The sequence below is a fragment of the Trachymyrmex septentrionalis genome, unplaced genomic scaffold (assembly GCF_001594115.1).
Source record: "Trachymyrmex septentrionalis isolate Tsep2-gDNA-1 unplaced genomic scaffold, Tsep1.0 scaffold39, whole genome shotgun sequence".
Taxonomy (NCBI): domain Eukaryota; kingdom Metazoa; phylum Arthropoda; class Insecta; order Hymenoptera; family Formicidae; genus Trachymyrmex; species Trachymyrmex septentrionalis.
Genome location: NW_017305557.1, coordinates 275,706 through 291,088, shown reverse-complemented (window position 1 = coordinate 291,088; position 15,383 = coordinate 275,706). Strand labels below are relative to the sequence as shown.

The 15,383-nt window shown below is 33.0% G+C and overlaps 1 protein-coding gene across 1 annotated transcript in view; it reads right to left on the bottom strand.

The window, feature by feature from the left end:
• Nucleotides 1-15,383, bottom strand: part of LOC108750944 — a 297,617-nt gene that overhangs the window by 151,935 nt on the left and 130,299 nt on the right. Inside the window, exons 6-8 of the mRNA XM_018490822.1 lie at nt 5,391-5,656; nt 5,029-5,212; nt 849-1,088 (exon numbers count right to left, since the gene is read on the bottom strand). Of these exons, the coding sequence (XP_018346324.1) occupies nt 849-1,088; nt 5,029-5,212; nt 5,391-5,656 (690 nt within the window). The remainder of the gene's footprint in view (nt 1-848; nt 1,089-5,028; nt 5,213-5,390; nt 5,657-15,383) is intronic.

The following is a 15,383-nucleotide window of genomic DNA, read 5'->3' as shown; positions in this document are numbered from 1 at the left end:
CAATAAGTTTATTACAGTTTTTTAAGATTTGGGAGAATTTGGGGGGATTATTTGTTTCAGATTGATTGTGTGAATCCGATAATTTCATCGGCTCTCAATTTATTTCTGAAATATTAATTCAATTTAATTGAATGTATATTAGATAGTAGTTCAACATCTTAACACTCGGACCGGGAAGGCGCTTTGTATTTAAAGTTTTAATGAAATATTTTATTATATTTAGTTGAATAATTGAATATTGCATATATATCAAAGTAATACAAAATCAAAATGAGATCAAGAAATGTCTTGTATGAAGCGTAATACTTAAAATAAATATAAATATACTCAATAAATACTTAGGATGTCAATCAGCCGAGTTCTACAGTTATTTACAGTCTTCCTATACAAAATAAATATTTAATAAATAATCCAATAATTAATCCAATTAATATCTTAAGTGTGTCGCACAAGATACATTGCTTGATTTCATCTTATATACTTCGATTCTGTATCACTTTGACAGCTATCATAACCGCTCGTTATACGTATCGATAAATGATGAATCGCGCTCTAAAAATTTTGGCGTGTTCTACAAACCGTCGAAAAAAAATATCACAATCTCAGTCCGCGACTGTACTTCTCTGCAGAATGTGTCTAAGAAGTTGCAATTAAAATTTGAACTCATTTGGAAAAATTATTCATATCCGTTAAATAACTTTTTAGTATGATACACCATATAACTTTTTAGTATGATACACAATATAACTTTTTTATTTTGACTAAGAAACAGTTAAAACTTACATCTTTCTCTTAAGTGTTATTTATGATAGCAAAATTATTTTATAATAATATAAAACAAAACTTACCTATGGTTCGCAGTATTATTTATTGCATTGCCATCTGCATGAACGAGATATTCTATTATTATAGTAGTATCCATCTCAGGATCATCTCTAGATTGTCGGAAAAGTATCCGACCAACAATGGGATATCTGAATATCACTTCCGCTGTGTACAACGGCATTTGCCAATTAGTATGCGGTGTATAAAGTACGAACGTGCCACACACCCATGGAACCATGCTTGAGTTATCAGTCTCGTTGTACCTAATAAGGAATTATTTTTTTTTGCGTTAAATGTATTACGAAAGAATTCCTATAAAATACTATATATATAATAATTACACTATGTGTATGCAAATATTCGTTTCTTTTTACAAGAGCAGACTTTTATAAGAAGATTTTTATAAGATCACAATAAAAATCTTTTTCTAAAAAATATTCCAACAATAAATACTTATATGTATCTAATTCTGAATAGTGCATATATATTTGCATATTTTAAGCATTTTTATTTTATCTTTGTGAAGATGATTACAAACTACAATTAAGAATACAATGAGCAATTGTATTTTTAATAAAAAATTATTAATGTTTTAAATATAAATTATTAATTTTTATTGCATAATTTGAAAAATGCTTCTTATATGTATGTAGAGTTGCTTTATTTAATATTTGATATAATTAGCTGCAATTACCATGGAAATATTTTCAAATGTAATTTATATTTGTAAGAATTAGTATACGAGTATAAGAGGTTTATTAATATAATAGAACTTATATCATTCACAACAAATTATGTAAATATTTGTCTTATAGAGCAGGAATCGGCAACATGCTGAAATTAGACACGGGCATCCGCGAATACTCGACTATTGTACATGTCTATGGTCAACTTCACAACTCACTTATTTCAAATTGTCAATCAAATACTTACGAATTAAATGTTATTATTGTTATAAGTATAAGAAACATTTATTCGAAACATAAATTGTTATTATTTTATATTAATTCTGAATTATCTAAATTTGTATAAAAGGATATTTTTTAATATTTACTTCTCATGAACGATATCTGAAATTCTTTTGCATTAGGAGAAAGTCCTGTAACGATCTAAGCTCCTAATATCGACTAAAGCTAATTTTCACTTATCCCGTTAAATGATATCGCTGCATGAGAGGACGCGTTATTTTACATTTCCTATTATTTTACATATTATAATCCACGGTTATGCGTATTACTATGTTACGTCTGGTGAACTCCACAATTTCTTCGTCTTGCGTTCAATAAATTAAGAAACGAACAAATAACCGATAACACGAATCCGAGGGAAGTTTTCAGGAGAAAAACTATATTTATTTAAAATCGATCTGCATGAAGAAAACTTTTATAGCATCAACGCATTAGAAATCAAGCATTAAATCTCCTTTCAAGCGTCGTGGAAAAAAAATCATCAAATAAACTTTAGCACACCGCGTCAGTATCAAGGTGCTAAGCCGGGCCGTAAAACAATTCTCGCAATAATAAAGGTAACAGCGCGGACACGACACTCGAAAGAAGACGAAATGTTTAATTATCTCACATTGATATTACGCGAGTAAGTTTCCCACGCGTAAGTTTAAGATGGAGTCATAAAATTTAATGACATCTTCCAATATTGAAAAAAATTAACACAAACTGCGACTCACGATTAAGGGATAAAACGTAGATGATTTTTCCCAGTTGTAACAATGATAAGAAAAAAAACCGGTAATTCACAACACATTCTCCCCCCCGAAAATCAATAATAAGAATAGAAGAAAATCGGAACTTACAGCGTGGGCGGAGCCAACTTGAGGGCAATTTTCCATTGACTAGTTAAAATTGTTATCATACCAAATGGTAGGAAAAATCCTATGAATCTGATTCCTCGATTTCCCAACCAGATATACCCTACCAAAGAATCACCTTCAAAAAATTGCTTATATAAACCGCGAGATACTACGTAGAAAAAAAATTCTATATAGCTGTACAGCTCTGTGTAATTACACTTTTCAAAATTATAACATCAGTGCAAATTCTAAAATGATCATTCTACCGCTGCCAAAGGCCTTTTGCTCCTACTGACTAGAGACATTATCAGATCGTTGAGGTCTTCAAGCAGCAGGGAACCTCGAAAGAACACTTCCAGAAAACAGTAAATCCCTCCTTTGAATTAGTTACTTGGAGAACCTAACTAGATCACTTTAAAAAAAAATCTTAACCAATCCCCCTTTCAGCCTCTGCACTCTTAATTTTTCGCTTCCACAACTCATCTATCATCCTTATCCTCTCACATTCATCGATTTCTTCGATGAATTCTGTATCCTTTACTTAGAAGTCCGCCTAATCCGCAAATTTCACTTTCTCATTATCTGCCTTCTTTTTTTTACGCAGAGCTTAACAATAAAACATTTTTGTATTTAAAAATCGTAGTGAATGATCAGCCATGTACACGTCTTTCCTGCGCGGCTAAACGCCTACGAACTCAACGCCTCAGAGAGGCCCATCGGCTTCTAAACGAGGTCTATCAAGCGTACCTCAGTAGCTTAAATAATAATAATAATGATATCAATAATATTAATGCTAATGGTTTAGATAATGATAGATTTAATAACAATAATAGTCTAGCTAATAATAATAATAATAATAATAATGATAACAACAATATTATGATATTCATAATTCAGTCGGAAGCCCTCCCCCTCGTCTCCTTCCTCTGCAGAATCAATCTCGTCACAGTTAACACAAAGAATATTTTCTGACACTCTCCCTTCTTCTTGTCCCTCTTCTGCCGCTGATTCAACGTCAAAAGCGTGAAGTTCTTAGATGAAATTCCCCTTCTTCATCTTCATTATTACTTTTATCACGGTAATTACCAATTAACTTCTCTTTTTTTCAATTTAAAATTTTTATCGAACCCCTTCCCCAAAACACTTTTATCATAGATCTTGAAAATACAGATCCTGATCGCGTCAGATGCGACTAGAAGGTTACACATGGTCCTTAGAAACGTCCTACAAACCTCGAATTATTGTACAAACTTGTTACTTATAATACAGGTTATTTTACTAATACATTTCTCGTATAAGAGAGAATTATTATAATAATTATAAACAAAATAAACAAAATAAATGGCGAAAAAGAGTCGTCGCATAATATATATAATTAAAGATAACAGTCAAAGATACATAAAATAAAATAAAAAGAGCAACGGCGTATATTAAAATATAAAACAAACAAGTTTCGGCTGCTGGATTGAGCCCTCCTCAGATGTAAAAAGAATATAATATAAAAGATATAAAAAAAGAACATAAACTAACATAATAATTATAATTAATATGTACACTTAATCCCACTTGAAGTGTTATTCGATACATAGCTATCAATGCACATGATTTCCGCAATGACAGCTTCTCATGAAGTAAGCACAGCGAGAAAAACCAATTAGTGGAAAGCAGAAAAGCGACGACAATAAACTTCGATATTACGAATATCGATTTAATATCTCCTTTCTTAGAAAGGATTTCTTGATTTTTTTATTTCAGGCAAGAATTAAAGTCGTCGGAATGTACACAAAATGGCGAGGCGCATGCTTTAGTATTAATTTTTTTGTCACTAACAATACTTTTTTGTATTGTATAAAAAAAATTTAATTACATTGTTGAATAATAGTATTAAAACGCGTGCAAATACAATAAACATTACTATTTCTTTAAAAGAAAAAAATCACGAAAGATCACTTATTTTTCGGTCTCTTAAACCAGGCGCCCCCCCTTAATTATTCGATTATTTTCATTTGTAAAGTTTTGATAAAGAATTTAAAAATGATAAACTATTTTGAAACACACATGAGAAATATAATAATATTTAAAAAAAATGTTTCTTTTTTCATTTTACTTATCTTATACAGAAAGCGTATAAAAAAAAAGAAAACACTCTTTTAAGAAAAAGCAGTGTATTTTTCTATTCTATTCTATTTTTTTATTCTTCTTTATTATTCTTTTTTATTCTATTCTCTTTTCTTTAAGAAGTAAGAGATATTTAATGGAAAGTTTTTAAATTTATTATCGTGATATTCTAAAATTCTGTGAAATATCTATAGAATATTTTTTAAAAAGAAGATAAGCAATTAAATTAATTTGAATGATACATTGAAATGTTTCATTCTGCATAATTTCACAATTACCTGTAAAGAACTAAAGATCTGTGAATAATACTGTGAATTCCAGAAAGTGGTAAATATGTATCCCAATAAATTCCACTAAGTTTAGCGCTTCCAGGTAAAATATCATTATGATATGATCCTTCCTTTCGGTCCTGAAGCTTTCCAGATAGGTCGCCAATAGCGTATTGATCCTGAGTACCGTAACCTACACAATAAGTTATTATAAGAGTAATTAAAATGTTATTTACATATTTTATTATTGTATGTTTAATATTATTATAAATTTCGTCATTAGTGTAAGTTTTTTTACTAATTAATGCATTATGTAATATACAAAATACTGTATTTACATTGTTTAATAATTTGTTATTGTCTCTTATTACCTGGTGGTGGAGTAGTCTGTTCGTCAATATTCGAAGGATTGAACAACTTCTTAGTAGTTGAGCATGAATCGATAGGAATTCCGACATTTTTTGCCGGTTCTGGTGGTAATTCGTGAATCCTATAAGACGCTATTTTAGTAGCGTACCGTAATCTAATTTCCAAATTATTTATTGTTGATAATGAAATATTGATCCACGTTGGATTGAATGGCGTCTCTTGAATTGCCGTAATTTGGCCTCTAATGCCACGTGAATTAATTATGGCCCTGAATAATTTTAAAAAATTATTGTTTTAAGAAATCTTATTTTAATATTACTTACTTTAATCTTGTGTTATCTTATTTTAATATTTTGTTTTATTTCAAATTTTATTTTATTGTCACATGTTATATGTATATTAACGCTTTTTGCTAATTTTTTATTAATATAATATGTACAGGATAATCCAGAACAACTCAAGTGTCCTTGAAAAAATGTATTTCTAACATAATTTTACAAAGCGATTTTTCATTATAAAAAGAACCACACACAAATCTTATGGAAAATGGATTTTGATTACATTGTTCCAAATTTTAATATTTTGTAGCAGAATTTATGTTCAGAAATGATCCCAGCAAGCAGAGGCATCACGATAAATTTTAATATAACAAATAGTCACTTTTTATTTAACAATCACTGCCATAATGCACAAAATTTTACGAAGTTGTTAAATTTTCAATGATAACGACTACGAAATCGATCACAAAGGGACTGCGCAACTGACCGAAAAAAGCTAAGCAAATAATTGAATTGCAATAACGACGCGCTTTCCACTGTGGACTTATTGAGGGATCGATGCTCGAAATTCGAGATTTTATACCGTAGGACGATCTAGAATGTTCAATAGATTCAATAGTGATTTTTTGTAAATTTTCCTTTATTCTTATAAAAGACGCTCTAGATCGCCTTTATTTTGTACATAAATTTTCGAGGTAACCGCCGCATAACGCCTCTGGATTGGCGCAGCGCGTTGTCGGTCGTTTTGCTGATTCGTTCACACGATCGTTCACAATTTGCGAAAAATATTTTAATCCAAAAAATTCACTGTCGCGAACCTCGCCCATTGGCGCAAGAAGTTGCGTCGAATCTCTGGCTGCGCCATGCCAGTTTCGATAAGCGACACTGAGTCTCGCAAGTTTTTTATCATTGCTGGTCATTGCACTTCAAACTGATTTCTCGACAATAGCATGTCAAACTGATTAACCTTTTGAGGACGAAGATTTTTTTCCTTTTTTTTCTACAGAAAATCCATCTATATATTGAATGTACATCCGTATTACAAATCAAACTAATCAAGACTCCTTATAAATCGAAGGACTGGAAAGAATACGGACAGTAGGAGTTGAATATACATCTTGCGTAGAGTCACCAAGTTCGTGAGTGGTCAGAATACTGGTTAGTACCAACCAGAAAGTCCAAAAGAAAAAATTTTTGTAAATCATGATAAAACCGTTTTTAGATGTTTTTAGGGTTCCGTATCTCAAAAGAAAAAGCGGAACCCTTATCTCAGATCACTCACATGTCCATCCGTCCGTCTGTCACAGCAGTTTTTCTCTGAAACCGTTTGATGTAGAAACTTGAAATTTGGCAGAATAATGAATCATATTGACCTACATATTTGCCAAAAGTAAGTACTCAAAACAAGGGGTGTTTTGGGTCGGTCCTGCGAACCGAGACATTAAGCGTTAAAGTTAACCTATTGAGGTTAGAAAATCTGTCAAAACGATGAAGTGTAGCGACACAAACGCGTCAAATAAGCCTAATATCATCGAAATCAGAGACAAAAGCAGCATTCTGAATAATTATCGAAAGATTTTCAGGTGTATTTTTATTTAAAACAATCTTATATTTTACACTATTTGTATGTAACAAAGTAAGGTTATAAGGAAACTTTGACAATGTTCATTACAAAAGTTTCTATACTATGTTGAGTATTATAGTAATAACTTATAAAAAATTAGCAAGATTGCATATAATATTCCTAAAAGGCGTTTTTCAGAATACGCAACTACAAGAGAAAGACTGATGAATATATTTTTATAATATTTCTATTGTAATTTTGTTACAATAGAAATATAATAAAAATATATTAAAATTAAAATGTCAATCTTATAACACAAAAATAAAAATGTTCCATTTTGATAATTTCAGTTTTAACAGAAAATTAAATTATTGACATGTTTTCTTAACCTAAGAAAAACTTGAAAAAGAAGAAACAAAACTATAACTATTGTAACAAAATTACAATAGAAATCCTATAATACAAATATATTAAATTTGAAATATCAATCTTATAACACAAAACTACAACTATTGTAACAAAATTACAATGGAAATCCTATAATAAAAATATATTAAAGTTGAAATATCAATCTTATAACACAAAACTTAACCCACTTAATGTAGGTACTTTATAATAAAAAACTCTAATATGTATCTATTTTTGTCTCTGAAAATAGACATAATATCAAACTTAATATAGAAATATTGGTACTTTTTACCCCATTATGTGGAACTTTTTGCCCCACATATGGGGTAGGAAGTGCCAAATGACTTCCTCTGCAAAATTTATAATACAATATCTTTGTAATGAAGGATATATGTACATACTTTCTGTATTTTGTAGTCAAAGGTCTCTAGTTTCGAAAAATATCCACACGATCTGTGTAAGTTAAATATTTTTTATTTTATAGCAAAAAATGTCAAAAGTAGTCTTTTTATTTCCCGGTTTACCCTACATGTACAAGTATAATAACAAAAATATATTTCGATTCTTTGTACGTAATACTATATAAAGACTTTCCGAAGTGCAAAAACTAAGAGACATTTAGAGGTTTGTGCTTATGAAGAATTTTAATACTCCTAAGTACTCAGCAAAGATCTCTGCGTTAATGGTGGTGACACGGAATCGGACGACGGTCTGGTGAAATCGGTAGCATACCATACAAGCACGAACTCATGTCCGTATGCTCGCCTTCGGCGCGCCAAAAGTGAACGAGCGGCCTTTCTCGCTCTAGTCGCTTGTTTCAAGCGATCGAAAATGTTTTCTCGGCAATCTTGGCCGCTCGGCATATATCAGTAAGGGGAAAGAAGATTCTAACAAGGAAAGTTCCACAACTGTCCGGAACTGATTTGATTCTCCATGAAATATGTTGTAAAATACAAAAATGTAAGAGACGTATTTTTTATACGTGCGCTAACTTATGTTTAAAGGATGCAACACCCCTTTGGAGAAAAACGGTATTTTTCTTTCGAGGCGAATATCGTCGGAAGTATAAAAGAGAGGAAAAAAATTTTTAAATAAAAGTTGTACGGTTTTAAGAGTACTTTAAAGTTAAAGAAAAAAATTTTTTATTTTTTTGTTTAACAAAATATCCCATCCATAATTTTTTTAAATTTTTAATTTTTGTTTTGTACCAAATTAAAGATTATTTTTTTTACGAATTAAACAATAAAATGTGTAATAAAGTTACATTACGACATATAAATTTCGAGAAATAATTATTAACGTTTCCGTGTATACGCTATCCATGCTTATATGCGTAAGTAATGTGTGTCATTGGAACAATAAAATACATAAATCAACGACTAAGGAAATATATATGATTGATATTTGTAACATTACAAATTATAAATAATGTTAAGAGTTATAATAATTTTTATTATTTCTCCTTAAAGTGAATAAAACTTTTTTATTCATCTCTGTATACATTACTTCCTTAGAATATCTTAAGATTAATTTCTTAAAGTTATTTTCAGTTAATATCTTAGTTACTTGTCCTTTAATTTCTAAATGTACTTAATAATGAAATAATTTCTAAATGTTTGTACACAATAAATTTATATTTTGTATCGTTTCATAATACTCATTACAGTAATGATACTCGATGAAAAAATGTTTTAAACATAATGACTCCTTGTCATGAACATTTTACTACAGCTATATTACTGCAACCTTCGATATCACATGATGTTGAATTGTTTTTTATCAAAACTAAATTCTACTGAATTTTCAAATTCTTCTGATCTTTCGTTTGTATAACCACTTTTAAATACAAATATTTAAATAAGTTGCGATATCGCGGGGATGACAATTGTGTATCAGAGATTATAATTTTATTTCAATCATGTAAATTTATATTACTTTCCAATAATAAAACAATATCTGAAAATCTTTTAGCAAAATTTTTTCAAGTTCTAAATCTGTAAACATCAAATGGTTGTATTTTCCTTGTAGCGCTTTTCGGTATAAGTATAGTAGTAGTAATATGTTTTCCTGCAGGTGTTAAATCTGAAATAATATTGGGACAATATCCAGTTCATGAATCGATAGGAAGAATGCTATTAGAACCAATATTTGGAAAATAAGCTTCTAACTACATTTTAAAATGATTTGTAAGAAATATAAATGTCAAATTAATAACTATTTTATGACTGTTATGAGATTCTTAAATAAAATATAAAATATATCATAAAAATGAAACTTATAATTTAATTATATTATTTTGTTTATGCAATATTTACTTTTTAATAGTAAAACATAAAATTTTTAGTATCTGAAAATATTAGGTTGTTCGGAAAGTAATTTCGTTTTTTTTAATGAAAATGAAAGACGATTTTCCTACCTAGGCGTTTCAAATGATATAAAAGATGTAATGTTCGGCTGTCAAAAGCTGTTAAACCGGCCGTCATTTTAGAGCACATATTATAGCTAGGAACCACACGACTTATACCTGCACAGCTGACCAAGCCGCGAGCACGATCTCCCTACCACGGACTACGTGCCAATCGCGTGAACCGCTACTACCACTCTTGCTATTATAATCTTTTAAAGAAGCTGTTTAAAGAAAGAAACCACATTTATTTAAAAAAAAACACAATAATGAAGGACCTCTCCTCTTTAACCACCAAATAATAATAATTAAAGGCAACTGTTTATTATCAGTGTAATTGCGCCATAAAATACTCTATAAAATACACGCAGCATTTCCACGAACTAATCGTTGAGACTGAGTGAAAACACAAAAACAGCTAGCAACATCTCGTATTAATTATAATCACCAATTATCGGAATTGAGCACTAAATACTTGGAGTTTCACAAGCAATTTAACTTATCGAGCAGATACGCGAAACGCGTATATAAAAACAGCAGATAGTTGCAAATGCATTTCAAGGATTATTATAAGGACATCAAACGACGAAGTCAAACATGGGAATTCACCTCGTATCTATGGAATAGCGATATCGTTAATATTTAGCGAATAATAGGTAAATAAAATCTGAATATTGTAGAATCATGCTCGAAACTATCCTTTTTACTGCGAGACGTCCTTTAGTGTATATAAACCGATGCTGCGAGGATCTCAGGCTCTCATTTCGCTTATTCTTATCAGCTTATCTTGTTCATTCTGTTTATTAGTCTTACATTATTTTCCCGATAGCACGGTAAGCATGTCACGTTTCGACACTTAGAAATTTTGGGTCTCACTAAGCCAGCGGCTAAGTCCCGACGGGGAATTTAAAATTTTCACGACACCGCAGTTTCCGTACTTATAAAATTCTCATTACATATACTTCGCTATACTTATAAATTTCGTATAACTTACAATTTCTTGTCCTATAATCTTCACATAATTTCAGTACTTGCAAACTCCTCGTACTTACGAGGGTCGTTCGAAAAGTCCGTGCAAAGTCACTGCTGATGGCACTACTGGCGCGTATCAAGGTTAGATTTAGTTAGTAGCATCTCTTGGAGGAACACACACCAAGTTACAGCCAGATCGGTCTATTTGTTTGTGTTTGGCATTCATTTGAATCGAGGAAGTCGAGTGATTTTCAATAACGCACCAGCTCACACCTCAGCAGTTGTGGTCGCAAAATTAATGGAATTAGGGTTCCAACTCGTCTCACATCCCCCCTATTCTCCAGACTTGGCTCCCTCGGACTACTATTTGTTCCCCAATATGAAGAAATGGCTGGCGGGAAAAAGATTTTATGGAAACGAGGACGTGATTGCAGAAACAAACCCCACTCGACTTCCTCGATTCAAATGAATGCCAAACACAAACAAATAGACCGATCTGGCTGTAACTTGGTGTGTGTTCCTCCAAGAGATGCTACTAACTAAATCTAACCTTGATACGCGCCAGTAGTGCCATCAGCAGTACTCACCCTACCTTGAGAAGGGCTTTTAAACGCCAAAAAGAGTGAAATAAAACAAAAAAAGGAAGATGAACGAAAAAAGGAAATAATGAAAATATCGAAATAGAAAATGTGAAAAACTAATTTATCAAAAACCTTCAAATTATAATTAATTATCTCGAAAATAAGGACGCTCACCCTGATCACAAATCACGAACTGTATCGCAAACATTAACTATAAATTATTCAAAAATTCCGGTTCTCGATATTTTAACCAGTCAGTATTAGACACAGTGAGTCACTTTCAGTTTTAACTAGTATTATTGAAATTTACAAATGAAATATTTTGCATTGGAATTATAATAATATGAGGAGGATGGAATATGAGGAGTATTTTCATGCGGAACCACGATAACGACCGGAGTGAAATTCCGCCTTTTCGTCTGTCCACCTTACCAACGCAGACATGGAATCGGAAGCTTTCTCGGCAGGCTATTTAGATAAATATTATCTTACTTAAATAAAGGTGCGCGTGCTATCGAAAAAAAGCTTTATGTGCGAGAATTAACGTGATAGAAAACGTCGAAAATAATAAGCCGTTAGAGGAAGCGATCAAAAGTCGGCTCGCGGAATCGAGGAGTAATCTAAAGAGAAAAGCCAAGGAAAAAATAAGTTCCCTGATGAGGAGATCAGGATAAAATATCCCCAAAATCCGCGCTTCAGTTTTCATTCGGTGATCGAGACGTATCGTGCATTGTAAATGATGTCGGGCAGTCAAAAGAAAATTACCGAAAAGTACATAGGGAAAAAGAGCAAAAAAGTGACGAAGAAGAAAAAGAAAATTCGTGCTGCAGGAAGAAAAACCTTTAAACCATTTGCTAGGAAATATCGAGTCAAGAAACGCGACGTATTCGACATATTCTCTTAAATGAAATAGGAATTCGTGACTGGAGAAAAAACATGTGCTTTTTTCATACCAACTCAAGCGAGTGTCTAAAGAGCGAATTCTATCTCTTCTCTCTGCCTTCTACGCAAACCAGTATTGAGAGTTCGCAATGGATTTATTACAAACCCGTAACTTTGCTCATGGACAACTTACCCATATAATTCGTTATACCCGGACATGGAGAAGACTATCTCGACCTCACTCACACCATGTTGAGTCTCCGCTTACACGTAGAAAGCGAACGCAGAGAGAGCACATCAGTCCAACAGCGTGGCAAAAGTAGGACCCATTTACTGCATTTCATGTTCAACCAAATCGACATATATTTCAATCAAAAGCTCGTATTGCTACCAAACAACGCTTACGCATACCGCACGTACATCGAGGAGTTATTATTATAAATTATGCTTCACCCGCAAAAACCTCCCATCTAACTTCTTGCTTATATAGGACGCGGATATCCCCGGTTACATGGACGACATGTTAGACTCGTCAAATCCAAATACAGCGCTTGAGAGACGTGCGCAATACATTCAAGGAAATCATGTGCTAGATCTCCTTCACTGCGACGTGTTCAAGATAAATTTTTAATCAATCGGAGTGAATATTAGAATAAGACTCATACGATCGAAAAATTCATTTTGCCTTATGGAAAGTGATTCTATAAATAGAAACGATTTCACCAACGGCTACACTCTTTTCGTTTTCAATCTTACTGCAAATCTATCCGCTAATTGCGCAGGACATTAGAATCTCGTAAAACACGGAAGCTTACGATTAGAAATGAGATCCAAAAAAGCTCTTTTTATGACTATTAATTATATTGTCTATGTCGAGTTTGATAACGTTTTAAAAATTGACTCCTCGCGTCAAATCATTATCGACTTTTCCGGTTAGCCTTATGGCTTCCATGAGAAAATTATTTTCTCCCACTACACATTTTTTTCTAATTGAACGCAAGATGACGAAAAAGCTTCAGTCTCGTTCGTGGCACCGAGGCCAACGTTTCGTAAAAAGAGTAGCGAAAATACGAATATTGTAATGGATATAGTCATCGGCAAGGTTTTCGCGATATCAAACTTTATTCCGAAAAAAGTCGCGGTTCTAGCGATTAATGCGACAATCACCGGACACTGAATTATGATATCACTTTGTCCATTTGATGATTTACGAGAGATAAGAGATAAGTAAGATGAGAAAACAACTGGCTTACACGAAATTATTACAGAATTGAATGGTTCGACGGAGACGTCAATCCTAAAAACTTTACGATATATGTGTGAGACATTACACGACACACACGCTACATGTATACCAGAGGACAAGAGAAAGCACATTATTTGAGTAATCCACTCTCCAAAAACGTATATAATCTGGAAGAAATTTTTCCGGCTTTCAAACATCTACCAGATTTTTTGAAGGTCGTGAACAACCCTGCACGCATTACGGATATCGAACCAACGTCAAATTATATTACGTCTTACGCAACGTTTACAAATGAAACATTGGCTAACTATACAAAATAGCAGCAATTCAAATTACGATAGCCTTCCCTCAGAAAATTGGAGCGAAAGCGACGTCGAGAGCGAAAAAACAGACAGTGGGAATTTTTCAATTCTATTTAAAAATTAGAAACACGATATCATCCGCAACATTAAAGCGTGGAGGAAAAATATTGTGATAGAAAAAACAAATCAGAGTGAGGACAAACAAGCGACAGACGAGGAGAAAAAAGAAAATCCCATTTGTCGACTGATAGAGATACGAGGGTGGTCCCAGAAGTACCCGACCTGACGTACAGATGGCGGTTGTTGTATAAAAAAAATCACTGTATGGGAAAGCACCAACTTTCTAAAGCTTAACTATGAAGTTTGAAGACGCTACGTTGTTCAGTATTTGTTTGCTAGCCATCAATAGTGGACGATCTCGGTGAATTTGCAAAGATGGAAAAAATTGATCATCGATTTGAAAGGTCTTAGCCCAATCAATATCAAAGCCGAGCTGGATTCTACTCTGGAGAAGTCTGCTCCTTCGTTTACAACAGTAAAATATTGGGTAGCAGAGTTTAAACGAGGCCGTACGAAGACGAACATCGCAGTGGTCGACCAAGTGAGGTGGCCATTCCAGAAATGGTGAATAAAATCTACAAAATGGTATTGGGTGACCGTCGATTGAAAGTGCGCGAGCTAGCAGACATGGTAAACATTTCAAGAAGTGCTGTACATCGCATATTGGCTGAAAATTTGGAGATAAGAAAGCTATGCGCAAGGTGGGTGCCGCGCTTGCTCACAATTGCTCGAACAAAAGTAGCGTCGAGAGGATGTTTCAATCGAGTGTTTGGCGATGTTTCGCAGCAACAAAGCCGAATTTTTGCGCCGATTCATAACCATGGATGAAACATGGGTCCACCACTTCACACCTGAAACGAAGGAACAGTCGAAGCAATTAACTGAAAAGGGGAAATCGGCTCCGAAGAAAGCAAAAACAGTTCCATCGGCAGGCAAGGTCATGGCGTCAGTTTTCTGGGATGCGCGTGGCATAATTTTCATTGATTACCTTCAGAAAGGAAGAACAATCAATGGCGAGTATTATGCGAACTTATTGCAACGTTTGGGTGATGAAATCAAGGAAAAACGGCCACATTTAGCGAAAAAGAAAGTGTTGTTTCATCAAGACAATGCACCAGTTCACACATCCATTATCGCGATGGCCAAAATCAGTGAGTTAAAGTTCGAATTGCTTCCCCACGCACCCTATTCACCAGATTTAGCCTCCTCGGATTATTTTCTCTTTCCAAACTTGAAAAAATGGCTCGGTGGTAGAAGATTTACCAACAATGAAGAGGTGGAGTCTGCGGTTAATGGCT